The sequence below is a fragment of the Dermacentor andersoni genome, chromosome 7, assembly GCF_023375885.2.
Source record: "Dermacentor andersoni chromosome 7, qqDerAnde1_hic_scaffold, whole genome shotgun sequence".
Taxonomy (NCBI): Eukaryota; Metazoa; Arthropoda; class Arachnida; order Ixodida; family Ixodidae; genus Dermacentor; species Dermacentor andersoni.
Genome location: NC_092820.1, coordinates 22,215,681 through 22,243,569, shown reverse-complemented (window position 1 = coordinate 22,243,569; position 27,889 = coordinate 22,215,681). Strand labels below are relative to the sequence as shown.

The window sequence follows — 27,889 nt, the reverse complement described above, 5'->3', positions numbered from 1 at the left end:
TATCGGCGACGTTCTCCTCGTGCGTTCGGCCAAAGAGGCTCGGTAGGGACGACGGCGTACAATAGTCTGGCCATCGGTGTCGATACGATGGAAGGCAACGGATGTCTGTCCGAGTGACGAAGTATCCATATCAAAGGAGGCCTGGTGCTTCGTAAGCAATTTTAGCAACGCTTCATGTTGAGCACCAGTAAGGTCAGGACTTATCACGGAAGCAAGGGCAGATGAAGCAGATTTGTCCTGTTGAGGAAGACCTTGCGAGGCGGCAAGAGGAAGCAGGAAGACTGGTTGAGTATCCACATAACAGGTCACTGCGGAGCCTTGATAGGAGGATTATCTCAGTGGTCGCGTTTAAAGCGATGATTAACGCAGAGCTTTCTTCGAACCGCACCAGGCAGGAAGCGAAGACAATCCCACGGCCAAGACAGCGACCGTAAGGAGTGATGAACACGTCGCCATTGGTGCTGTCTGTAGAAAAGACACTTATGACTTGCTCGTCGCCAGGAGGCAGTACAGAATCGGCAGCTGAGAAAACTCAGTCGTGGCTCATCGGCACTCCCGCTGCAATGAACTGTCTCGGTCATATGGACTGCACGTTGACGGCAAAAGGTAAAAGCGGACGCTGAGGAGAGAAAGTCCCAACCTAAAATTAATTCATGAGCGCACGGGAATAAAATCGCGAACCTAATGTGATAATGGATACCATCAATGAAGACGCGTGCTGTACATTGGGCTGATGGTCGAATGATTGCTCCATTAGCCCCAATCAGGGATGATCCAATATAAGGCGTCTTCACTTTCCGCAGACGAGAGCACAGGTCCGCACGCATAACAGATATAGTAGCTCCCGTGTCAATCAGAGCTAACAAAGGCACACCCTCCACAGACCCCAGTAACATGTTCGAAGGACGTTCAGAAGGACTTGGAGCACTTCGCGGTGATGCAGTTTTCCCTCCAAAAACTGCACTGGTTAGTTTTCTGGTCGCTGGACATGCAGTTGGGAGACAGGGCGAAGTGGCGAAACAGAACGTCGGAGCGGCGATGGGGTGCGGCGTCTCGAGGCACGTGTGTTGAGTGCGGTGTTGGAGAAGTCAGCCGGAGACGGAGATCGGCGAACGGGGGGATTGTCGTCATAAGTGCGGTAAACGCGGGATGGTGGCTCATCGCGTTCAAAGGCCGCGTAACCACGACGTTCGTCTTGTTGGCGGCGTCGGCAAGACCGGGAGATATGTCCTCGAAAGCCGCAGTAGTAGCAGGTAGGTCGCGACGAACGCCAGGCAAAGTAGTAGGGCGGGTTCGGAGCTCGGGTGACTAAAGGTGCCAGGTGATCGTGAACAGGCGCAGGTGGTGTGATTGGAGACGGCGCGGCTGGCATTGCAGCAATCTGGGCGTAAGAAGCCGGTTGTGGGCAAGGAGAAGCGTTGGTATGCTGGGCGTTCTGCAGGGAGGCCAATTCTTCCTTAATAATACCGCGCAGGTCAGTAGAAGCAGGTTGGACGTGAGCGCTGCAGCAAGAGGGTGAGCCATGCGCTTGCAATTCCTCAGGAATTATTGCTCGAATAATAGACCGGAGCTCAATACTGTTTGCCTGGGGGTTGTCGGAAAAGTCCGGTTGGAAGTGGATTGATTGCAGGGCGTCTAGGCGCTGACAGACGGAGCCGACGTCCGACACCGTCGAAGGGTTTTGAGCGGCGAGTGCGTTGAAGGCAGTAGATCCGATACCCTTAAGAAGGTGTCGCACGCGATCAGGTTCTGGCATGGCACTGTCGACACGGCGGCAAAGCGCGAGGATGTCGTCAATATACGAGGTATACGAGTCGCCATAATGCTGGACGCGCTCAGACAGCCTCTTTTTCGCAACTTCCGAACGAACCGTGGGTGTTCCGAAAATCCGCCGTAGCTGCTCCCTGAAAGACGACCAATCACGGAAGTCTCTCTCATGATTCAGGAACCATGTCTTGGCTACTTGAGAGACGTAAAATGGCACGTTGTTTAACCTCGATGTCTCGTTCCAGTTGTATTCGCTGTCACGATCGTAGTTGTCGAGCCAGTCTTCAACGTCCTCACCAGGCAAGCCAGAGAAGATTTCAGGATCGCGATACCGGTTGTTGGCAGGGCTCGGAGTGGGGGTGGTTGGCACTTGAACCGAGATGGTGGACGCTGCGGTCTCGTCTTGCGACATGGCGGCGTCTTGGCGTAAGCGGCGTCCCGAACGTAGCTCCAGGAGAGATCTTGAAGTAGATTGAGTCGAAGGGATCTTAAAGCACCTCCACCACTTGAAATAACACGGTCGAGACGACGCTTTATTCCAAAAAGGGAAAATGGCGCCGATGCAAAAACGAACACGAGCCGATGATTGATGATGACTTTATGCAGATGAAGATGAAGTCCGCATAAATGCTTACAATATATATATATATATATATATATATATATATATATATATATATATATATATATATATATATATATATATATATATTGAAGGCCCCTCGCCTTCGCTCAGGGGGTCCGCGAGCCGCGACCAGCACGACAAAGGACGAAAGGCGCAAGGAACAAGAACCGCTTTAATTTACGATAGAATGTAACACTCAAAATTACCGCAGCTTCGCGGCCAATAGCAGAAAAGAACAAGGCAAAGAAGCAAGCAGTAAATAAGCAAAGCAGCAAAAAGCAGCAAAAGCAAAGAAGCAAGCAGCAAAACAGCGAAGCAACAGAATATACAAGCCAAAGGGAGCGACGAAAGAACGGCCGCTACAAACCATCAACCAACACAGTCTTTCGGGCGATAACAGAATGCATAAAGCGCAGAAAGCGAGCAAGCACCGAACCAGGCGCGCAAATAGTCCCAAAAGCGAACAACAAGAGCACTCTTTCATGCAGACACAATACAAAGACGCTTTTCCCCCTGCTCTGTCGCACACTCGGACAGAAACCTAGACGGGCCACGCCCCACCAGCGCCTCCCCAGGCCCGCGCCACGCAAAAAGCCCCGAGTGCCGTCTTCGCTGCCTTCTTATCGGGCAGCTCCCTTCCCGGCAGTCCCCCCGCGCGAGTTCTTAAGGCACATTCACACCGAAAGCGGAGCGTCCAAGCGGCCAAGCGGATTTTCAACGCGGCGAAGCGGTGAGCGCGCGCGCCTGTTCAGACCGGACGGTTTGCCTGGCGGCCCGCGTCGCAGGAAAGGCGGAGCATCGAGCATGTTCGTGGCACACGTGTCGCCATCTCTTGGCACCGGTCGTCCGTCCTCAACGCGCGCGCGCGAGCATCGTCACCGCGCCACCGTCTTCTGGCCAGCCGCTCTCGCTTGCTAACCACTTGTGAAGAATGATCAGCTCGGACGAAGAAGACGATATAGTTGGTATTCTACTCGCCGCTTCTTTAGCAACTTTTCAAGACGAGAAGCAGAAAGCTCGAAGGAAAACAGCCCGCCAACGCCACTGGTGGGTTCGCCCCGCCTTGCAAGAACGAGAGAGAATGGGTCATGCCAGTGCTTTGATTCTTGTGTTCAGTGTCCTTGTATACGTCGTGTCTCTTGTCATGTAGCATCGGGCAACATTTGATTGTGTCGAGCTGTCGAGATTGTGTCGAGCTGTCGAGATTGTGTCGATCCAGCTGTCTCGGTGGATGCCATGTTGAGTCGGCTTGTCTCCTCGAACCCTGGTTGGCTGCGGGAAAGCGGGAAGCTCCGGCGGGGCGGAAAAAATCGGTCCGAGAGCAATCGGGCTGCCCGCCGCGTTTTCCGCCTCTTTTGCCCGCTCGGCGAGGAGGTTTTCGCCGCTTTCCGCTTTCCGCCTGCCCGCTTTGCCCGCCCCGCCTTCGGTGTGAATGCGCCCTTACGATAACGCGATCGGTGCGCATGCTCCATGCGACGAGTGCCGTTGTGGCGCGCGTTTCAAAGGCTTCCCCCGTGCGCGCTACAGAGAGGGCCTAAGGGCCCGACAATATATATATTTGAAGGAACGAAGGCGCACACTTACGAATATTACATTGTTAATGTGTTAACATTTCGACCGTGGCATGGCCTTCGTCAGAATAATTTTATTGTGACGAAGCCCGTGCCACGGCCGACACGTTAAAACATTAAAAATGCAATTTTCATAAGTGTGCGCCTTCGTTCCTTCAACTACCTATTCACCGAACATGCAGAACGTTTCCTTGAATTATACATATTGTAACGAAGCAGGCGCGTCTCGTGTTTCGGATAGCAGCTCAGAGACGACGACCACGACCCGTGCTGTGATTTGCGAGAGCGCTAGGGTTGTTTGCTTTGGCTAGGCTGCTGCCTATCTGCTGTTTCTCGCCTTCAATTAAATATTATTACATTTGGTAGAGATTGCTGCGATCCCACAAGTCACCCTGGAGCTTCGCACTCGTACGTTGTCTACCGTCACCATGGATGATGCGACCTACGCACCGACTGTGCCCATGGCTACCCCTGTCACTTGCCCCGGCGTTCTCCATCAGCGCGACCCGGCCATCTTTTGCGGGACCAGAGAACATGACGTCGAAGACTGGCTGTGATCCTATGAACGTGTAAGCGCTCACAATAAGTGGGACGACCAGTCTAAACTGAATAACGTCATATTTTACCTTGCTGATGTCGCAAATCTCTGGTTTAAGAACCACGAATCTGACATTTCGAGTTGGTCCGCATTGAAGACACATTTCGCCGAAGTGTTTGGCCGCCCCGCTGTCTGCAAGCTACGAGCCGAACAGCGTCTACGCCAGCGCGCACAGCAACTGGGCGAGAGCTTCCCCAGCTATATTGAGGATGTCATGGACCTCTGCAGCCGTGTTAATCCAACGATGGCGGAGGACGAGAAGATTAACCATATTGTGAAGGGTACTGAGGACGACGCGTTTCAGATGCTGCTGGCCAAGAGACCAAGCAACGTCGCCAGACTCTTCAACCCGTGTCAGAGTTTCGACTAATTGCGCTGCCAACGTAACATCGCTCGCCAAAACGTCCCACACGCTGACTCGTACTCAGCCATTGCAGCTTTCGTGGGCCATACCGATCCTTCTGCTCTCTTCCTCCAGCTAGAGAATTTCATACGCGAGGAAGTGGCCCGCCAGCTGTCGCTACTCCCTCACAGTCAGGAGCCTGCCCCAACACTGACTCCGGCCGTGCAACAAGCCATCCGAGCCCAAATATCTGACGCACTTACCCCCGTTCGCCCGCCAGCGCCTGTGACGGCGCCGGTCTCCTATGTTGACAACCCGCCACTATTCGCGTCTCCGACGGCACCGCTATCTTATGCCGACTACCCGTCGCGGGTCACTCCTCCGCCGCTCAGCTATGCTGTCGCTGTCGCACGGCCACCCCCACCGTCGTAATGTGTTCCACCTCCAACGCACCGGGTTCCCCCTGCTCCCATTCCACGACAGTCACCACGGCCTCTTCGTCGAGCCGACATGTGGCGTACGTCAAACAGGCTTATTTGCTTCGCCTGTGGCATTCCTGGTCACCTTGCGCGCTTTTGTCGTCGTAACATGTCCTCGCACCGTGATGCCTTTGACCAGTTTCCCTCCTCGCCACAACATCCTGCCGACGTAGGCTGCCAAGACGCCGCTGACTCGCCGCTGAGACCCTTCGATCGCGACCGCCGTTCAGACAGTCGCCGTTCTCCTCCACGTCGACGGTCGCTGTCACCTATGCGTCGTCGGCCACCTACTGCCGAGGGAAACTGACTAGCGCAGTTCCGGAGGCAATAGCTGCAAGCTCATCGAACTTTCTAAGGCCTCAATTTTTACCACAGAATGTCATTGACGTCCATCTCGAGGGAGCATCAGCCCAAGCGCTTATCGATACCGGGGCCGCCGTTTCCGTCATCCACGAAAATCTTTGTTGCAAGCTGAAAAAATCACGACCTCTCCATCTGGCATGGCGCTCTGCACTGCTAGCGCTCAACACATTCATCCTACAGCTGTATGCACAGCCCATGTAGTCATCCAAGACGTTTTGTACACCATCGAGTTTTTTGTGTTGCCATCCTGTTCTCACGATCTCATCCTCGGGTGCGACTTCCTGTCACGTCATAGTGCCATCATCGATTGCTCTCGCGCGGAAGTGGCATTTTCGCAACTATGTGGCTCCCCATTGGTCGGCGCCGACCTCAGTGTTCACAAGGTCTTCGTTGATGACGATACTGATCTACTTCCGGAGACGTCAGTGCTTGTGACCTTGTCGTGTACTGCCGTGCCAGACTCAACTGTGGCGTTTACGCCCTCTGACATGCTTGCTCGCCACAAGAACCCATTTCTCCCGTTCACCGTACTCACGGTTAGGTCTGAATCCGCGTTGATATACTCATCTGTAATCCGCACCGGTATCCAGTGACCATACTGCGTGGAGAGACCTTAGCATCTGTGCAAGCTGTCACGTGTGTTGAAGACCTTGACGTTCACGATCGCGCCAACCGTTTACATCTGGACGCCATAACTTCCGCCTCCTCAACACCGCCCTTAGCAGTTTTCGACAGCGCCATCGCTGCAGAATTTTCGCCGTCTAATCGCACTAAACTTCTTGCTCTGCTGATCGACTTCGCTTCTTCGTTCGACTGCAATAAACCATCCTTGGGTCGCACGGCAAGGTTCCCATGCCCCCTTGCGACAGCGTGCGTATCGCGTTTTCGCAGAACAGCGCTGAGTTATCACAGAAAAAGTGGACGACATGCTGCAGCGCGGCGTCATTCAGCCTTCTCAAAGCCCTTGGTCGTCACCTGTCGTTGTAGTGCGGAAAAAAGATGGCACCATTCGGTTTTGTATCGATTATCACCGCCTAAACAGGATCAGAAGAAAAGATGTCTACCCACTGCCTCGTATCGAGATGCTCTTAACTGTCTGCAAGCTGCCGAATACTTCTCGTCTATAGATCTCCGCTCCGGTTATTGGCTGGTTCCCATGGCTGAGGCTGACCGCCCGAAGACAGCTTTCATCACTCCCGATGACCTGTATGAGTTTAACGTTATGCCTTTCGGGCTCTGCAATGGTCTCGCTACCTTCGAGCGCATGATTGATGCCATCCTTCGCGGACACAAGTGGAAGACTTGTTTATGTTACCTGGATAACATAGTTGTTTTCTCACAGGAGTTTCCGACACAGCTCGTCCGTCTGCATGACATCCTGACCTGTCTCACTTCAGCTGGCCTACAGCTCAACCTCAAGAAGCGCCGTTTCGCTGCCCGAAAATGAACTGTTTTGGGTCATGTTGTCTCGAAAGACAGCATCCTTCCTTTTCCCGACAAGCTTCGCGCAGTCGCCGAGTTTCCGAAGCCCACATCTATAAAGGCCCTACGAAGTTTCATAGACCTGTGCTTTTATTTTCGACGCTTCGTGCGGTACTTCGCCTTTATTATCGCACCCTTGACGAAGCTGCTTATTGCATTTCCGCGTGGGCATCAGCATGCGACGAAGCATTTGACAAGTTACGCGAATTGCTGACTTCCCCGCCGATTCCTCACCATTACGACCCAGCTGTGGCGACAGAGGTTCACACCGATGCCAGTGGTGTCGGCCTTGGTGTGGTCATGGCGCAACGGAAGCCACAAACGAAGAATACGTCGTGGTTTATGCCAACCGTACCCTTAAAAAAGCTGAGATGATTTACTCCGTTACAGAGAAGGAATGCTTAGCCATCATTTTGGCATTGGCCAAGTTTCGTCCTTATCTCTACGGCCGTCCTTTCAGCATCATCACTGACCATCACGCTCTTTGTAGGCTCTCTTCCTTCAAAGACCCGTCGGGCTGCCACGGACGTTGGGCGTTTCGCCTACAGGAATACGACATCCGTGTCGTATACCGCTCTGGTCGAAAACGTTCCGACGCTGACGCGCCCTCCCGCTCGCCGATGACGCCTGATGTGGCTTCTCTTTCCGTTCTTTCTCCGATCTCAGACCCGTCACTACTGACCGCTATTGACGTGCCTTCCGAGCAACGCAAGGACCCATCGCTCGCCCTGCTGCTCGACTACCTTGCCGCTCCATCGGTCGTTCCTTCAACGCGGACGTTACGCCGTCAAGCAGCCCACTTTGCGTGCTAGACAACACCCTCTACCGCCGCAACTATATGCCTGACGGTCGGAAATGGCTTCTGGCTATCCCTCGTCACATACGCTCCGATATGTGCGCGTGTTTCCATGCTGACCCTCAAAGCGCCCACGCCGGCGTCTTAAAAAGCTTCACAAGGCTACGTCAACGATATTATTGGCGTGGAATGTATCGGTTTGTGCAGCAGTGCGTTCGATCATGCACCGCCTGCCAGCAAAGCAAAACTCCCCCACTTGCGCCCTACTGGCCCACTACAGCCGCTACCGTGACCTGCTCGATCGTTCGACCGCATAGGCATCGACCTGTATGGCCCGCTCCCATCCAGCGGATGTGGAAACCACTGGATTATTGTTGGCGTCGATCACCTGACGCGCTACGCCGAGACCGCGGCTTTCCCAGCCGCGACCGCGCGCGAAGTTGCGGTGTTCATTCTTCGCAACTTCGTCCTTCGCCACGGTGCTCCTAGTGAACTACTCAGCGATAGGGGTCGTGTCTTCTCGTCAGAAGCGATACAATCCGTCCTTCGCGAGCGCCCGATCATTCACCAGAAGTCGACCGCGTATCACACCCAAACGAACGGTCTCACGGAGTGCTTCAACCGAACACTGGGCGACATGTTGAGGATGTACGTCTCGTCCAACCACACGAATTGGGACACCGTACTCCCGTTCGTTACTTTCGCTTATAATACCGCGACACAAGGGAGCACCGGATTTTTAGCTTTTTTTCTCTTGTATGGGCGTGAGCCTACGTGTCCTTTGGATACTATCCTGCCCTACCGACCTGACGCTTCCAAGTGCACAACTATTTCAGAAGTCGCCCAATACGCTGAAGATTGCCGCCAGCTGGCTCGTTCGTTGATCAACGAAGATCAGGGGCGTCAGGAGACAAAACGCGACAGTCATCAAGCCACGCCCACGTTCCCTGCTGGTTCCTTTGTTTGCTTATGGATACCGCCTCACACGCCTGGCCTTTCTTCTAAGCTACTTGCGCGGTACCACGGTCCGTGCCGGATCATCGACGCCTCCTCCCCTGTGAACTATATAGTTGAGCCCGTCACACCATCGCCAGACCTTCGTCGTCGAGGTCGCGAGACAGTGCATGTCAGCCGGCTGAAGCCTTATTTCGATCCCCTCATCCTCTCTGCTCCCTGAGTCACCAGGATGGCTCCGTTTCAAACCCGGAGCCAGTGTGATGAAGCAGACGCGCCTCGTGTTTCGGATAGCAGCTCGGAGACGACGACGACGACCCGTGCAGTGATTTGCGAGAGCGCTCGGGTTGTTCGCTTCAGCTAGGCTGCTGCATATCTGCTGTTTCTCGCCTTCAATTAAACATCATTACAATACGTCACGTCCCGGACCAGGACGATTTTTTCTTCAACTGTGAGGCTTTTCTTTCGAGGAGCCCGTATGGGTTTCCTTTGTAGCAATTGCTACGAACGGGTGGATGTCTGATTTTCCATTAATTAATCATTACAATATATATAGTTCGGCAGGACTTCTGTCCAGTGAGCTCCTGAACACTTTGTATTGTTTTGAAGGCGGTTTCAATCGTGGATCAGTGCCCTCAAAAAGATGCAAGTAATGCTAAGGCATCTCTCGCATTTACCAATAAATCGCCATTGACTTTAATAGGCTTATGTAGTTTACGCACACTATTTTTACGTACGTGATTTGAGAAGTTTAGTGTTCCTAATGTTTATATACATACGCTAGCAAATAGTGCTGTCCAACATAGCGACAATCATGGCTGACGGTTCAGTGTGAACTCTCCTGATGGCTACGCTCTTTCTATTCTTTATCGCCAGGAACGGTTGAAGGGACCTTTCGCTTCCTCTAAACTCGCCTGAAACTTTAGTTATGAGTGCATGGCGCGTCCTACCTCGTGAGATCGTTCGGGAAATTCTACCCACTCGGGTTTGACGCGACGCATCGGCGTAGGAATGGCAGTGTGTTCGCTAATGAATTATCAGGATTGACTATGTTTTGAACGAGGTACCAGATGGCGCGCAGCCTTTTACGTTTTTCCTATGCTTTGTTAGCGTATGTTAAAATTTAATTCTTGACGCACATTGTAAGTACCGCAAGAAGTGCTTGCATATAACGCGCGTAAGTTGCCGAACGCTTTGATAAGATGCTCTATTAAGAACTGTATTTTATATTAGACTCCAATGGCTTTCAATTATCTCTCGTACGTACGAACCATGCGAGTCGTAAGTGCCAAAGCTGCTTCGATGGTCGGGGGTGAAAGTGCAGCTGCCGATGTGACAAAGCTTCTCTTTCCTAAGTGTTTTTGCCATTTTGCAACCACTTTCGCTAATTGTATTTCCAGCATCAGAATTGGGAGATGTTTTTTTTACGAATAATTCAAGTGTAAAAGGTTTTTGTGAATACCCGTACAGTGGCTCCTGGAAGACAGAGAGGTGTTACCATCACTTATGTGATGTGATACGTGATATTCCTAAGCGCTTCGGCACTCGGATACTCCGTTGACGTTATAGTACGTACGTAATACGTCAAATATTTTCATCACTACCTACGCGCGAAGGTGCAAAAACTGCCCCTTTGGTTCTGTGCGAATTTGCAACATTGAAATACTCTTTTTCTCAATCATTGTGATCTAAAACATTGGGCGAGGGTACCAACTGATATGTTAGCATTTGAGCTAATGTGATCAAAGCATTGGGAATGGCGTACGATGACTGAGAAGAACGGAAACCGAGATGGTGGTGTTTGTTGTTCGTCGCAACAATAGTAATTCAATCGGCAATGAGGCCATGGACAGTATAGGAGAAGTTAACTGTGGTCCTAGTCGGAATGATAAAGGCGAAGTGAAGTGACAGGGGTGCTGCCGGTGGGAAGAGCACCATCAACCTGTGCAGTACACGTACGGTGCATTGCCAATTGAGCAATGTCTATGGCTGTCACCACGTCTACAGTCTTGAGTATTTGTGTGTGAGTACTGGATGTGGCCGTGGAAATGCTGACTGGCACCACGCGGAGCCATGGTTGCGGAATTGTCACATCAGTTTAACCAAAGGTGTCCCGCACTAGGTTAACAGTAGGAGCAGGCTGCTGGGCAGTAGCTCTCCGTATGCTTTGTAAATGCATTGCCGCTTCCAACTGGGCAGATCATTTTTGTTTGTCGCAACCACATGGGGCCAACCGGGAATAAAGCCAAGGAAAGAAAAGGGAACCGAAGTCTGGTCCCAATTAAAATGTAGAAGTAATGAAGAAGCGTTAATTGGCCTTGGAATTGCTGCATACCATTCAAAGCAACAGGTTGTTCCCTTTATGCTTTCCGTGGCTTCCCCGTCGGATGTCCATCTGCGAATTACACACTGCACACAGAGGCTACGAATAATTGACAACATAGAAAACATAGCTATGCATTGGCCACAATACTCATCACAAAATTCAAAACACACCGTCACCAATTACACAGCCATTGTTGCTAATAAAGAGTTCAAAGCCTACATTTCATGAAGTGTGCAGAGCCCTACGAGCATTAATAACAAATATAATAACCATAATTTATAATTCGATGCAAATACAGAATACAAAATAGAAGTCTGCCAAAACCACATTGGGCTTGACTGGCAGAACCTGCGATACAGCTTTCAACCATATATCTTTAAAACGGAACGCGACAGAAAAAAACTAACAAACACACTCCAAAGTACTAAACCGAGCTGCAAGAAACACTGACTTTCTACAGGAGATAATCAGCGTATAAATTTGACACACAGTAATGGCAAGTGATCAACGGTAACGACGACATATATCAAGCATAAATGCGAGATGCTGTGCAAAGATGAGAGAATACGTACATTTTACAATGTTTTAGATTTTAACAATAAAAGATGAAAAAATAAAGGTATACTTGAACCGATTGCATAGTTTAAAACGCATTGTTTGATGTCAGACGTTAGTTTCTTTAGCGCTCTTTAAGCATATGTTTAGTTGTGGGCACTAATATGCTGTGCGGTAATTAGGGCTACATATTAGGCACAAACAACTCGCCCCTTTTGTCAAGGTATCTGGTCACCCAGTGTCGTATTTTCGGTACGGCTACTTGCGTCTGAGGCAGCTAAATACCATGTAGGGAATTCTGCATTGATTGTTCCAGAAATGTGTAATCATGATGACTTTAATCAATGTAGACTTAAACCTCCGCATGGCCAATATTTCGAAACTGTCGGCGGACTCATGAAGCAGCAAAACATAAGATATAACTTCTAGTACACAGTGTCAGAAAGCTTTGATTCTGTATTCACGTTGAATGGCGCATGCCGTAGCTCTGCATGTACAACGCAAGCTATTGCATGCAAAATTGCTTTTCTGATCGATAATGGCTTGAAGTAACCTCTTTCACATAACAAGAATGGCGCCGCTCGTAGTCTACCAGATGTAGTTCAGTAGCGTGCTCCACGTTAGATCACTTCAAATTATGTGCCAAGTACTTTTAGAGACGTGCAACCAATGGGATCACAGGCAAATCTGGAAGAACAGTATGTATGAAGTAGCATTCCATAATTCAACGGTGCGTTATTTAAAGTGGTATGGAAGCAGATTTATTTTAGAGACATTAGTACTCGTCAAATTCGGCGCAAACGGGTCCATTGCTTTAATTTGTAGGCCAGAATACGAGTTCGTCTGTTTCATTGCCCAAGATAGAAGAGCAGTATCGACAGCATACTGAAATACGCGAACAGGAATTGCATTAGGAAGATAATTGACATGGATGGAACAGTAGTGGGTAAAGTATTCACCCCTAGGGCACACCTGCTTTGAGTGGCACGTTACTGCTCTGAAAACGGCCTGTAGAAACCTACCGAAACTGATCTGCAAGAAAGTTTCCGAGAGATAAAAAAGAACCCCGAAACCTTGCTTGAGAAAGCTTTTCCAATGAGAGCTGCTTTGCTTATATCTAAGAAAAAAATTACCGACGATTACGTTACTTCCTAATGCGAAATTTGAGCGCAGCAAATAAGCTGTTTCACCTTTTCGATAGATTGAGGCAAAGAAATCGAGCAACACATGTATGCGCTATCACAGAATTTTTTTTTTATTTTTCACACGTATTCCTTTAACAAAGACTCCACTAACAGTTCTTGACAGTCATGAAGGAAGCTTTGTGGTCGGAGAAATAGACTGATATATGTTCGACTTGGTACACCGATGCTTGATTCTCAAAGACGAGATCTATACAAGTGCCTCGCGAGGTTGTCACAGCCGTGGGACGCGTTACGAGCGAGAGGAACGGGATGTTCTCCCGCATAAGTGTTAGGAAATTGCTGTTTGTCTTTATGTCAACATTAAAGTCCCCCACTACTAACATCGGTGTGGATCGATGGACGGTTAATGCGAGTTGCAGGAAGTGCACGACGTCTTTCGTGAGTGCGGTAGGGGCGAAGTAGGCAGCTACTACCAGCAAGATAATTTCGCAGTGGCGAACGGCAGCGGTAATTTCGGCTCGGGCGGTGCACATATACAGATCCGCCGCCACCGATCTGGCTCTCTGATTGCCACCGCACAGGGCGAACGGCAGCGGCAATTTCGGCTCGGGCGGTGCACATATACACATCCGCCGCCACCGATCTGGCTCTCTGATTGCCACCGCACAGGGGTTGCATTGGAGGAGGAGCGAAGAAAGGAATTAAGTTCGAGCCGGCGCTTTGACAACCGGAGACTCGCAGGAAGAGGGGGGAGGGGGGCGGCGTGTACACCCAGCGGCAAACGATGGGGGCAGAAGCGCGCGCAGCAAGCGGACAACACGATAAAGGGAGGAGGGAAGAGATAGCAGCGACTGACTGATGCCGCTGACGCCGATAGTGAGTCAACCCCAGCTGCGGAGTTGGTTTCAGGGACAACGCCGCCGATGCCGACACAAACAATATGATACCCTCGCTTCCGCAGCGCTAAGAACTAGGTCTAGCCGTGGGAAGGTGGTCACGTATTCGTCGACGTGCCGGGGCCTACGTGAAATAACCGGCGCGTCGGCAACTGAAGAGCACCCTATCCGCCACACAAGAACAGGGGGGGGGGACCCTTTCCTCCTCTTTCTGCATGGCGGCGACGGTGTTCTATGCAGTCACGTTATCTTGACTCTCTAGCGGCGTCAGCGGCATCCAGCGGTATCAGTCGGTCGCTGCTAGCGCTGGGGGGATGAAAGGGGGGCGGAGCTGGTTACGAGGCCGACGACAACGCCGACGACGACGCGAAACCCAGGAACGGACGCCAAAGAGCTGCGCTCTAAAACGCGCATGTAACCTAGCTTCAGTCAATGCGAACGTAAAGAGTGTCCCAAAAATTCGCTGCCAAAAGAAGCGCGCCTACCAGAAGAAGCGCGCTACTCTGGTGTCGTGTCATAGCTATCGTCGCCGCACTATAGTTCTCATACTATCGCCATACCGTCCTCCGCCACTTTCCACCTCATAGCTCCGCTGCACCCTCCTCTCCGCTTTCCTCCTCGCGCCTTTCAACCCTAGCTGTGCTCGGCGTTCGTTTTCTTCTTTCGCTGTGCTCGTTCGCTCGGTTACGTCACCGAAACCTTGCTTGAGAAAGCTTTTCCAGTGAGAGCTGCTTTGCTTATATCTAAGAATAACGCGCATGTAACCTAGCCTCAGCCAATGCGAAGGTACAGCGTGTCCCAAAAGATTTGACGAAATCTTTGCATTAATGCACAATAAATCTATTTTTGCCTCTAAAGAATGCTATTTTCATATTTGGATAGTCATGATAGTGTACAAGCGAGGAGGGCCTGTCTCTTCAATTATTCAGCTCCGGTCAAGTTCTGCCCGAATGTTCTTCAAATAATCGCCAGTGTTATACAAAGTCAGCGTCCCTCTCTCTCTCTCTCTCTCTTTTTCTGGCGCAGCATGTACTGGGATAAGATGAAAGTTTCGGTGAAGAAATCGTCGCCAGCTGGCGGCAGCTACAACCGCGCCTCGGACGTGCTGATCGCCGAGTTGGAGAAAGTGCGTCGTCTGACCTTCCACCCTTACCTGCTGTGGCCGTTGGCCGTGAGCCCCGTTCACAACATGGACGATGTGCTGCTGGTCTTCGAGTGCGTGCACCTGGGCAGCCTTTACGACGTCCTACATGGCGGCGGGGGAGGGCGTCGCCTGCAGGCTCAGGGCCCCGCTGTCGTCAGCCGAGGCTGTCTGCTGCTGGTGATGCAGCAGGTTTGCGAAGCGCTGCTGTTCCTGCACAACAGGCGATGGGTGCACGGCTGCGTGTCGTCGCATTGCGTCTACCTGGTGGCGCCCTGCCTAGGAAAGCTCGGTAACTTGGAGTTCCTGCAGAGAAGGTACGTGCGAGGCGCGATGTTATTCGCGAAAAGTTGAGCAGATTGTTCATTTTTTGAAGGGGCACTATAACGTGAACGGCTGCATTAGTAAATCGCCAGTCAGTATATGGCATACTAAGTTGTGGGATGGCTCAGTTTATGTGAGTGCTACCAAGCGCAGGACGATATTTTCGCTGCTCCATGACCAATCGCCGTTAGATTGGTCCCGTCTTATAGGCTCCTCCTAAATGTAGAACGCAGGCTGTTTTCCTCGGAGAGTCAACGCGGGTGGCTTTTTGGCGAGACAACCCTGAAAAGCGGGTATACGCGTGTCGCCGCCGAAAACGCGCCCTCGCTGAGACTGTTCAAGCTAGATGGGAAGCATGCGAGAAGATGGGCGTCAGAAAAATCTACCGACGATTACGATAATCCCTAATGCGAAAGTTGAGAGCAGCTCAATATGTGTTTTCATTTCTGGATGTATTGGCTGGCGTGGACAATCTGTCTCGTGCGGCACATTGCAAACGGGGCGAAGTGTGCGGTGACAGCATCGCTAATCTGGAGATCGCGAGAGCCAGCGCGTAGGTGACGCATGGGCAGGTTCATAGCAGCAGCCGCCGAGAGACCTACCAGAAGAAGCGCGCTGCTCTGGCGTCATGTCATAGCTATCGTCGCCGCACTATGGTTCTCACACTATCGCCATACCGTCCTCCGCCGCTTTCCACCTCATGGTTCCGCTGCACCCTCCTCTCCGCTTTCCTCCTCGCGCCTTTCAACCCTAGCTGTGCTCCGCGTTCGTTTACTTCTTTCGCTGCGCTCGTTCGCTCGGTTACGCCGCCGACGCCGACGCTCGCCGCAGAAACGGGCCCACGAAAATGGCAAGGTATGGTAGCGCGCTGGAAAGTAACTGGACTAGAAGGAGAATGCTTCGCAATAAAAACTGTAAACAAGGAAGTGTTTCACAGGAAGGAAGAGACATCATGTGATGAACAATGGTCCAATAAGAGCTGTCTAAAGCTAGCGTTTCGACAAGCGATTGGTTTGAGACACTGTTTTGTTTACTCTTTTTATTGCGATAACAACTATACGGACACTCCAGGCGCATTTTTGCCGCACCGTGATGTTCCATATAATGTCCAAGGGCGATGACACCGTCGCTGCGCGTCATGTGCTGTATGTGCGAATTAAAGCACGCGAGGGAAGCCGATGATCGAGGCTCAATCTGGCGCCAGAGTTGCCAGATTTGGCTATTAATAGCCAAATTGGTCTACTTTTTGTCCGAGTTGGATTCAGAATGTTCCTTTTCGCTATGTGGCTCTTCTTGGGCTACATCTTCTTCCTGTGTAAAAAAAAGTAAAGAAAGTGAAGCAGAAATAAAAAGCACGCTGGAATCAAAATGCAGACGACAGTAGGTTAAAGAAATGGAGCGCGTCTGCTACAAAATCAAAATTTGCTAGTTCTCTGTGAGAGAACACATATGCATGTCAAAATGTCAAGGATCGCGTCCTTCTGATAATTTTAATTATGAAAGCTGCCTCATGAAACACGTCTCCATCCCCGAACTAACGCTACCCGCGCGCGCGCGCCAGCGAACATAGACTGTTGCTGTCTCCAGATGTGAGCTTTCGGTGTCCTACGTTTCAAGCATGACATGCTTTTTGCTCCCGTTGACGGTGCACCGCGGGTGACCTCGGCGCCAGAACAGAGGGAAAACACTGAGCTAAACCTAACCGAAATTTGCCGAATTTTCTGCCTGCCGCATGGCGCCTACGTGCACTCTTAGACAAGATATACGCCCTTTGAGGCGTATATCTGCCGCCCAACAACAATCGTCATCTCCCTTGCTTGCGTTTCCTTTCTGGAAAAGGCCCCGCCCCCTACTTTCATGTCTGGCATGCTATGTCATGCTGATAATGCGCATGCAGTTCGTTACTGGGAAGTAACGGCCTCGCAGCGTTAAAGAAAGGAAATGCGGACAAGAGAGATGACGTTTATTGTTGTGGAGCAAGATGCAACCCAATGAGTGTCATTTTGTTTTAGAGTGTGGCAATTCGCTCGGACCCTTCCTGCCCAAATTGCAGCTGCTCCAATGCCAATGCAGAACATATCCTCTTCCGTTGCCCCATAGCCACCACAGCCATTCGTTCCCTAGACAACTCCAAACCCTCCTTCTATCTTTGCAATCACTACCCGTATCAATTGCCGCCGTCGAACGAGTGTTCAGCCAGCTCTCGCTCATTAAAACCGACCTTCGAAATAGAATGTCGAGCAGGATATTGGCGGCGCTCCGCCACGTGAAGTTTGGCTGGCCTGGAACGGAGGCTGCTGCAAAAATTTTAAACCGGGTCAAGAATTTTTGTCCCGTTTCAGATATGACATTTTGCATGGACCAAGTAGTTCCACTTCGCAATAAGCTCGGCATGCTTAATCATAGCACACTTTTTACGTCTATATATCGTAGTAGATTTTGTACGAACCGCCATGTATTGTGTTAGACTTTGTCTTTCATTTTTTTGTAGTTTTTCGTTTAGTGCATTGTGTGGTGTTAAGGGAAATTTTATGAGCTGTAGGTAATAATACTGAACGCCTGAATGCATGCCATTGCTTAGCGTGTTCAGTGCGCGTTGCTATTTGTGTGTTGTTTTTTGTTATATTTTCGTGCTCTGGGAAAAATAAAACAGTGCATTCGCAATGAAGAGCGTATTTGCCTTATGGATTTGCCGGCACGCCAGCCTTTCTGCACTTCTTGAGCTTGTGCACCATCTGTTTTCATGCTGTTTTCTGTGCCGCATGGCCTCCGTGACGATGCGCGCGGAGGTCATAAGCTTGGTCAAGCGTGGAAAAACTAATATGTAGGTATTCTTGCCCCAAATTAATTCAATATGCTTAAGAAATGACTTCACAAAAAGACAAAGCCTTTTGGCTACTTTTGGGCCACCCAAAGGTTTCGCGTTTGGCTACATTTTGGCTACCGCGGAGGCCAATTTGGCTAGGTGTGGTTGGAGCGATCTGGCAACCCTGTCTGGCGCGCGCAAAGGAGAAAGCACGGAGGAAGGAAACTAAGGACAGGCCCTGACGTCACTCTTTGTGAAGCTAAAGTGAAGCCGGAAGTTGGCGTTGCTCATGGCGTTGTTCCGCCTATCGGGCCAGCTCTCCTCTCTTGTTTACATTTCTCGCGAAACCACACCGCGCTGCGCGCAACCGTGCTGCTCGAACCCGCGCGCTCCGCAGCAATTCCACGCAATCGTTAGCACGTTAGCATGATTTCGCGAAAAAGGGCGAAATTTCCCGCGGATATTCCTTCGTCCGTAGCCATTGCCGTGGCGTGGTACATTGCGTACAGCGTTGCATGCGCGTTCATTTCACGAAGTTTAGTTCCTCCTGTCCCACCTGGCCACAGCAACATCCGGGAGAGCACGGTCCACGCAACAAAAACACGAAGACCAACGCAAACCTGCCCGCACGGCGCCTTTGCCACGGTACGAAACCTACGGAGCTACACGTGTGAGCGCGCAGAACCAAAACAAAGCCGCCATTGTAGCTCGAAAGGCGTGGCCGCTACGACAAAGAAATAAAATATCAGCAAAAAGAGGAGAACGTACTAGGTCACTTCCTCCACATTTTTCTCCTAGCGCGCGGAGGGGGTAGGGCCTCTCCTCAGTTTCCTTCCTTCATGGGAGAAAGCGGAGAGAAAACTCGCCGTTTTCCGTCGCGAGAAAGGCCGAAGGGGGAAGGAATCGAGGGAGGGGGGGGGGGGGGCATTGTGCTAGAGAACACTGCGGTTGCGCTCCAGCAGCAACTGCGCATTTCGCGACCGGGCGCGAGGACAACTAACCATCGCGGCTCGATCTCACGCGCCTTATATGGAGGAAAGCGGGGTGGCAGCGCGGGAGGAAGGGGGGCGGCGGCTTCAACTTCGCCAACAAGTGCGTACTTTGCACGGTCGCGCTCGCCATATCTTGAAAGCGATCTGCTGATGGCTCATACCATTGTGCGCACTGTCTTTTCACCGCTCTTGCGTTGAAGCGATAGGCCGCACGAAGGTCACTTCGCTCGCTGCTGCCAGCCACACCGCACACGGGCCTTTGGACGAGTGTCCGCGCTCATCGAGTGTGATGCGTTCATGTTTGCTTGTGCACGCTGACACCATGCTTGGTAATTGAGTTAGCAAGCGAATGTTTCCAAGTTTATACGACCGATAATACTACTATCCTAACTTCGTATATCTTCGTATTCTTCGCCTTTCGGGCGAAACTGCGTCTTTTTTAAGAATCACGTACATATCTTACACTCACCACAGTTACGTCCCACACTATTGCAGTGTTGACTCTCTTGTCCACAGCACTCTTTCTCGCGCTAATCTGGCGTGTATTCTTCCATTTTCCAACCACCGCAGTGAGCAGGCAGGAGGAGGAGCAAGGCGTGCTTCTTCTTCGTCGGCGGACGTGCTGTACCTCCCTCCGGACGAGGAGTTCCTCGACTACTACTACCCTTGGCTCGCCCCCGAGGTGCTGATGGGCCGCCGGCCCACCATGCTGGCCGACTTGTACCAGTTCGTCGCTGTGCTCTGGGAAGTCTGCACAGGTGAGCGGGCGAAGTCCTCCATATTCGTGCGCGCGCCCTTTCACCTCGATGCTTGGGTTTGTCTACGACTTGTGCGGTGGAGCACGGCAACGTCGCTGAGAAATATTTCGCAGCCGTGTACAACGACCAGTTTCGCTTTTGACTGCTGCCTTACTGGAACACAAACAGCACCTGCTAGGCGAGATGCCCGTTACTTCACACGTCCCCTAAGGCCACCACTACAAGGTGCGTATGTATAGTGCAACAAGTCGCTCTTTTGGAAATGCTTCATTTGCACTTTATCATAGTCATCCCTGCAGCCCCTGCATTTCCGACTTTACTATCCGAAATGATTCTGCTTTGTACAGAGTGCGAAGAGGCAAGTCCACACGAGATCGCACAGTGCAGCAATAACGGTGACCCGCTGCTTTTCTTCGTATACCAATCTGCGGAGGTGAAGTAGGCTGCGATGCATTTTCGCACGTTTTAGCACTCTCTTTCGTAAATAGTAGGCAGCGCTACCGCAGTCTAAAAATATGTCTGTCACTATTCACATTCGCGATCGAGTACGTGCAGCACATAAGAAAGAAAGATGTAGGTATGCGTTATGTATTTCTATGCATCCTTACATTTTAACAACTTCACGTCGCAAAAAAATGACATGCCTCTCAAATGGAAGACCTCACAGGCGTCAATCGATTAGCACACTATGAGAGGAGCAACACGTTTCTGTGACTAGCAGCCACAGTGCACCACACTTGCTTGTGCAACTGAAACGTAGTATTTCACATCCTGTGTGCGAGGCGTAGCACCCCCCGGCCCCCCCCCCAAAAAAAAAATTGCTGCACACCCATTTCACGATGACTGTCGACGGTAATGCATTAGAATTGAACCAATATTGCGACCGTCGAAACGACCTATGTATGAGGCGTGTACTGCAGCGGGACTCCTGTTTGGGCTTCCCTAAGGACACCCGGTGCCATCTAGCGCCGCTACCGCGGAGCCCGTACGTGACCTCCGATACGTATCGCGCCTGCGAAACACGTCATGTAGCAACCGGGATCCTCCGTCGCGCTTCTTTCTTAAAGCCCCTCAATTTTTCAAAAGTACCGCCATTCTTAGATCTTTCCGCCACCCTGCTCACACTGGCGCTTCCTCCTCCACGATCCTGTCTCCCCAGCCTCCTCTGCTCCCCCATTGACCAATCTGTGTCACGTGGAAGCAGGCGCTGCGCTTTTGTATATTTCTTTCTTTCCAGAGCGGAGCAGGCGCCGCGCGTTTGTATATTTTTCTTTCCAGCGCGCTCCGACCTCCATTGTTGGGCCTGCGCGACGAAAGTACGGCAGGCGGACTGACGGAATACGTTAGCGTAATAGAATGTCTTAGGGACGGGAACTTAATTGCGATGCCATGCTGCTGCGCCTTCGGTTGCCACAACAGACACAGCGAGGGCAAAAAGCTTTTTGCTTTGCCATCCGGCGGGCGCTACGCAAAAAGAAAAGTGTGGATTCACAGGATTGGGCGGGTTGACTTCGAGGAAGTGGCAAAGAACGCACGGCTTCGGGAAGTAAGGGCCACGGCTCCATACAACCTCTTCTTTTGAGCCTAGTTGACACCTTCCGCTTCGAAAAAGTGTATGTGTTCATGCTCTGCGTGGTTTTTAGCGCGTTGAAGTTGGCTTTTTTTTCGAATGGGCTCTCTTTGTTTCACGTAGTTTCGTCTTGCGGTGAAAGAGCACGCATCTGCAGCTGGCCTGTGACAGAAGCTACTTCATACTGGGTGTGTTTTGAGCTCCACCAGAAGTTAGCACATTCTCGATGCTTTTGCAAGGCTCACTATGACTTATGGATGCAGTCTTTTAGCATCCAATGTACGCCCGCATGTATTGATTTGGTGCGTGGTGATTAACGTTTTTAACGTCCCGAAGCGACTAAAGCTCTGATGGAGGTCGTTGTGCATGGCTCCGGATAACTTTGTCTAGCTCGCCTGGGGATGTTTAACGTGCACTTTGATCGTAGAGTCGTACGTCGGCCGGTAAATTCCTCGTTGGCGTTTCATAATTCTCGCGCGGGCGCACTAGCGCTGCTTTAGAAGTTGGCGCCTCAGCGCGATTGTGTTTCTTCAATATATTTTTTTACTAGTTGTAATGACGTGTAATTATTTTGTACTATTGACGGCGCCTCCAGGGCACCAAAGCTGCAACGGGAGCACCAAAGCTAGAACCAGGGCTGAATGGCGCTCGCCGAAGCCTGTGCATGCCAAGGGGGTATAATATCGCGGACAGCCAATTTTGTATGCGAACACTCCCTGCTCCGCCTGCTTTATTGTAACGTCACGTGCTCTTCAGAGCCCTCCGTTAGCCGTTACATGGTCCCTCCTGGAGCAGTACTTGTAAAAAAAAACAATGTATCGTCACGATTACCAAAGCACCCCGCAATGAAAAAAGCGGCCCTGTTGCCAGGCATCGCTGACCTCAGGCAGTCGCAATCGCTCACGCGCCGCAGAACAAAAGTATCCTGCAGGTACGTAAATGAACCTACGAAACCACGTACAAATATTTTCACTCTGTCAAAACCTGAAACTTTGGTAATTACTCGCGTGTTTCAGCACACCGCGTGCTTGCGTCGTGTTTCAGCAACACGAACTCTCAACGTGCGCGCACTTTACGCCTTAAATACGCCTTGAATAATAGTCCTTTTCTCTATTTCTTCCACAATTCCAACACGACATTTTTAAGGCCAGTTACCGACTGACGAAGCAACATCTGTATTAAACAAACTGCTGCGCAGGGCTCGAACCAGCTTTTCCGCGGATTTCTTCCCGTAGCATGTTAGCCGTCGTCTGCTACGGCAGGCCCACAACCGGCGGCGCCACCGTCGAGGCCGCACCGAGCGGAGGAGGAGGGAAGTGAATGGCGCTACTTTGGGAGATTAAGGGGCTTTATGCTTTCTGGACATGCTGCGCCGTCTGGTAGCACTGCCAAGAAGTCCGCTTGTGGCCTCCGAGACGAGAAGCGTGACGTCTCGGTGCCTTGGTGAATTGTAACTCAGTGATACACAATCGGTAATGAAAGCTGACGAGAGGTTCGTTGAAGAGCTGCACTCGCCAAGTGCATTCATGGCGCAACGCGCCAAAGCGCGGTGAGAAATGCGTTCATTGAAAATCGGCACGTAACCAGTGCATTCGTGGCGCAGCCTGCTGACGCGTAGAGTTGCTGTCGTTCAGGAACCCTTGCGACGTTAGTTCGATTCCACTGAGCATCGGATCAATTTAAGGAACCTTATTCGTCAATGTAGAGCAGCACGTTCCAAGTGGAAAGTACCTATTGTCAGGATTGGGGGCTCATTATCATCGCTCGTGATCCGTTGTCAAGATGGGAGTCCGGCATGAATTCGAAGGTAGCTGGCCCATGCCGTCGTTGAACTTATGCACGCTGAGGACGTTGATGAAGGGAAAGACTGCTTCTCATCGAGAACGAGGAATATGGGTTTATTTACAGTATATATATCAGTCTAACATGACTGCTTGAGAAAGTACATCAGTCTGACATGACTGCTTGAGAGAGAGTCTCAGTCCAACATGACTGCTTAAAAAAAATGAGTCGAGCATCCGCACAACAGCAGTTTTTAAACACTCGGTCCTCCCGCGATACAAGGTGATGCGAACGTTCGTTTAGTCATCGCAAACTAGCCGCCTCTCTGCAAGATGGTTTACACACACACATGCACACACACACGTGTTTACGGTCCGAAACCGACACAACACGGATTTCATAGAACTCGGAGCCGTTCCGAGTAGCGCGTTGTCTTGCGTCTTGGTCGGTGCGTGAGAAGGAGCGCAAAACGGCGTTCCCGCGGCAACTCGCGCGCCCGTAGCAGATCAGGTCAGCGTTGGGGGAGTTTGGTAACAATAGTTGGCCCGCCGAACTCATTCCGTCACAACGGCGATGAGGCTAGAGGTTGGCGGCGGTTTCAGCACAAAGCCTGCTTCATCGAACGCATCCTAGCTGAAGCGACGGAGAGTGGAGGATGCGCGTATTGTTCCCCGACACAAAGTCGATTTAGTCACTCTGTGGCTAGAGGTTGGCGGCGACGCTCCCGGAATGATGCCACCATAGTCGTAACTGGGTGGCAAACATACACTGCAGTTGGCCGTTCTTAACACTAGTTACCCAGGTTGTCATCAGATACTTTCAATGAAGAGCAGCGTTCACTTACTGGCACATACTCAGTAACCCATGGTGGCATCAAAGAGGTCCATTGGATACTGGCTCGGACCGAGTGGAATGTACCCAGCACTCCAACTTGGTTTCAAATAATTTCTTGCAGCAGTGGCAGCTTCCCAGCCCAGCGCCTACGATGATTCATGTCGGCGTGAAATAGGTTCATTGAAGAGAGGCACGCATGTATACATTGCCACATACTCAGCGACCAAAGTAGGTCTGACGGTTGGTTACTAACCATGTTACTTCAGAACAGTTGCTCGATGTGCCAGTCATTCTACCACTGACTTCCCAGTGACCCAGGTAGGCGGGAAAACAGTCATATACAAACGTAGATAAACAGACACATAGGTATAATCGTAGATAGAAACACACATAGATAAATAGATAGCCCCCCAGAAGGTGCGTGGAGTATCCTAAGAATGCGAACGCATTAATAATGCTCAACTTGACGTAACTTAACGTCAACAAATTGTAGGTGTAAGATAAAAAGTGCATAACTTAGTACGTGATGTCACGGACGTAGCTTTTCACCGTGCCAGTACTCCAATATTGCGGCTACACTGACGTTTGTGCACCGTACCACCACATCATCACGCGTGCGTCGTTTTCCTATTTAATGGTGAGTTTCTCACCGCATTAGCACAGTTATCGATTCGTCCCTCGGCACAGACGTGTCTGCCGTTCTGTCACGTTTCTTGTTCAGGACGATGAGCGACCACCCGCCCTTCACCTGTCTATCACACGACGTCACGAAAACCGGTATAGCTCAACATCTGATATGACATGTACACATTGTTAAGCATGATTGGACCAAAGAAAAGAAAAACAGTTATTTCTGATTCGACGCATTTTAGCCATTAGCCCTCGGCTATTGGTCAAAAGCTTTCGGGCGGCACCCGCTTCACCTGCCTGTCACGCGACGTCACAAAAGTGCAACACTCACCACGTCAAAGTGACGTGTACGCGTTAAAGATGTATTAATATGCCGAACAAAACTACCTTTCTATCTGAATAGCCGCAGGCTGCCCCGTTCTGAAACGAATAAAAGATGGCTGCCGCCGATTGCTCAGGCACTGTCTACTCGCACCTGCCGGAGAGCATGGGTTTATTTGCCTATAATAAAAGTTGTTGCGTGGCCGTGTAACGTTTTCGAGCACTTTCGGCACGTTTACATCTCGTTCTGCCAACTCTTCTTTGCTGAGGATTTGTTTTAGCGTTACTCTTAAGCTTCCGTTGCATGCTGCCGCGATTTTCGACAAGCCACCGCAAGCTACTTAACGGAAAGCGGGCTAATCGCAGACGCCCGCGCCACCCTCTTCATCCGGTTATATATTTTCAGTGCGCTCGCTCGGCCCCATCGACACCCTCTCCACTTGAACGTGCTCCTTGCCTCCTGGCAGCCAATTACAAACGAAAAACCGCTCAATGTAGGCAATGTTATTCGTTCTCGAAGCAAAAAAAAAAAAAAGGTAACTGCCCGTAAACTAAGTGAGCCTTTCATTAGTCTGTTCTCACACCCCTGTGGGTGACCGCCTTATGCTTGCGTCGGCGGTTACGCAAATTTGACGTCAGGAGATTGGAATAAAACATATTCGAATAGTTTTACGTTATCCGGCCCCAGTTCTGCGGAAATACGCAAGGTGGTGGAAAGTTTATAAAACCAAATTTTTTCTGTACCAGGACGTATTTTTCTTTATATCTAAAGCTTGATTTTTGAGAAACCTGTATGGGCTTTTTTTTAGCTTCGTGCGACCATTGGGTGTTTGGCCATTTTTTTCCTTTCTCGAACGAAGCCTGAATCACACATTAACAATGGGAAGCCACAGGTTAGTAGAAGCATAAGCGTGGGACACAAAAGCAAATAAGAACAACAGCAAACCAGCATACCAGTATGAATTTATGGTGTAATCGTATTTTGACCCAGACTATATATAGAGAGGTGTATAAGAGAGAACCAAAGAGCGTTTTGTTGTCGTAGTAGCAGTCGTCGAGGCGCCATTTTAACGGAACTGGTACAGCCAGTCAAGTGGCCCGAATGACGGAAATATGGAATTTGGAAATGAACTGGGAGGAGTCTGTAACATGTCTTGTAGCGCTGATTTGGCATCCTGATCCATATAGTTTTTTGTCAATAGGGGGGGGGGGAGGGCATGTGTTCCACCCCTTGGCTGTACGCCCCGGCTCTGGGCGCGGGGGAGAAGGGGAGGGGCATTAGATTCACTGGTCAACATCGAGCGATCAGACCACATTCGCCTAGATCAGTCAGAGCACCGTGTTGCAGCTCAGAGTGCTCGGAGGCGCTCTCACCTTCTAGCTAGAAGCACGACGAGATCCCACAGAACCTCGATCATATATTGATTGCTCTGGGAGCGCCCAGCGTTTTCAGCTGGGACAGGCTTTCTCTGGCTCTCATGTGAAGAAGGATTCGCATCGCTGCAAAACCAAGGTGGAACATGGTAGGATGGAACCAGTCTAATGTATCACAATTGTGCTCGTTTCCTGTCCCCGTCTTCTTCAAGGTAATCTAGAAATTCAAGGTTGTCATTTTCTATTGCGATAACTTTGACCCTGTATCGAAGGTTTATGTTGTGCGGTTTTATTACTCGTTACGTTGAATAAGCCAAGTCACGTGAGCCAAGTCATCTGAGCTGGTAAGGGGCAGAGCCGATATTGCGCTCATACGTGCAGGAGAAGTTCCGTGGGGCTCCGCGGATCGCGCTGCGGTTGAGAGCGCCCTGACACAGGAGCACCGTGGACTGTGCCGCCGGCCTGAGATTCCTCCGTCACTGGACACGCTGGTGGACGCCGCCCTGTCGCTGGACCCCGCCGACAGGGAAGTCAGCTTGGGAGACGTCTACCAAGCACTGGCAGCTGTCGTCAAGGAGGTAGGGTATAGACGGGCGCTTCTACATAAGGCCCACACATTGATGATTGTGGAAGCAAAAGTCGTTGTAATTGGCCTTGGTTACTTACAGATGCTTTTATCGTGTGTCCGCAGACGCCTTACCTTTTGCTCCTTGCCGGATTGCCGAGGAAATGTGTTGCAGCAGCAACACCGGTAGCGACATCTTGTGGCACCATGTTTAGCTAGAAAGCACAGTGCTAATGCTGCAGGGAAGTTCCATGTTCACCATGACTGGTTGAAAGCACTGGTAGGGCCATCGTCATAAACATTGCATTCCTCTTAAGGTATTTACTTGATAACTTGCGCAACACAGAAAATATTCAGACATTGTAGTTGGACGAAGCGTTCACAGTAAACTTATTACACGCAATTAACGCTGCAGTTAATGTTAGAATTCGGCACCAATTTTCAAACCAATGCCAACTAGCCCGACTAACCGTTCCTTTCTGAATAATTTTTAGCAAAGCGGGCTCTTTATTGTGCTGTCCGTTGTCTTCCTGTCCCGCTGCTGTTAATAGTAAATCTTCATTCTACACTGAACGTACATGTCCGTGATAATATAGAGAGACGCTGTAAAGGAAATGGTAAAAATATATACTGGGGTTTTATACCAAACACAATAAAGTTCGGCGATGTTACTAAAATTTACCATGTCTCTGCAACTGCATCTTTAATTTTACATGACATGAATGGAAGGCAAGAAATGGAATAACTGCTGACCACAGCGCAACTGTCCAGCTACATCTGCTCATACCTTAACAGAGGTTAGCAGGTGGGGGGGCGGTAGGGTTATGTTGGTGTTTTGAGCAAACCACAAAGTATCTGACAGCCAAGCGAGTAATTTGGAGATGACAAGCTC

At 50.6% G+C, this 27,889-nt stretch overlaps 1 protein-coding gene across 3 annotated transcripts in view; it reads left to right on the top strand.

The window, feature by feature from the left end:
* The window catches only part of LOC126535619 (uncharacterized), a 381,164-nt gene that overhangs the window by 130,943 nt on the left and 222,332 nt on the right, over window positions 1-27,889 (top strand). For all 3 annotated transcript variants that reach the window (XM_055073166.2, XM_055073165.2, XM_055073168.2), the window contains exons 4-6: window positions 14,927-15,358; window positions 19,734-19,921; window positions 26,814-27,010. In XM_055073166.2, coding sequence (XP_054929141.2) covers window positions 14,927-15,358; window positions 19,734-19,921; window positions 26,814-27,010 — 817 coding nt within the window. The remainder of the gene's footprint in view (window positions 1-14,926; window positions 15,359-19,733; window positions 19,922-26,813; window positions 27,011-27,889) is intronic.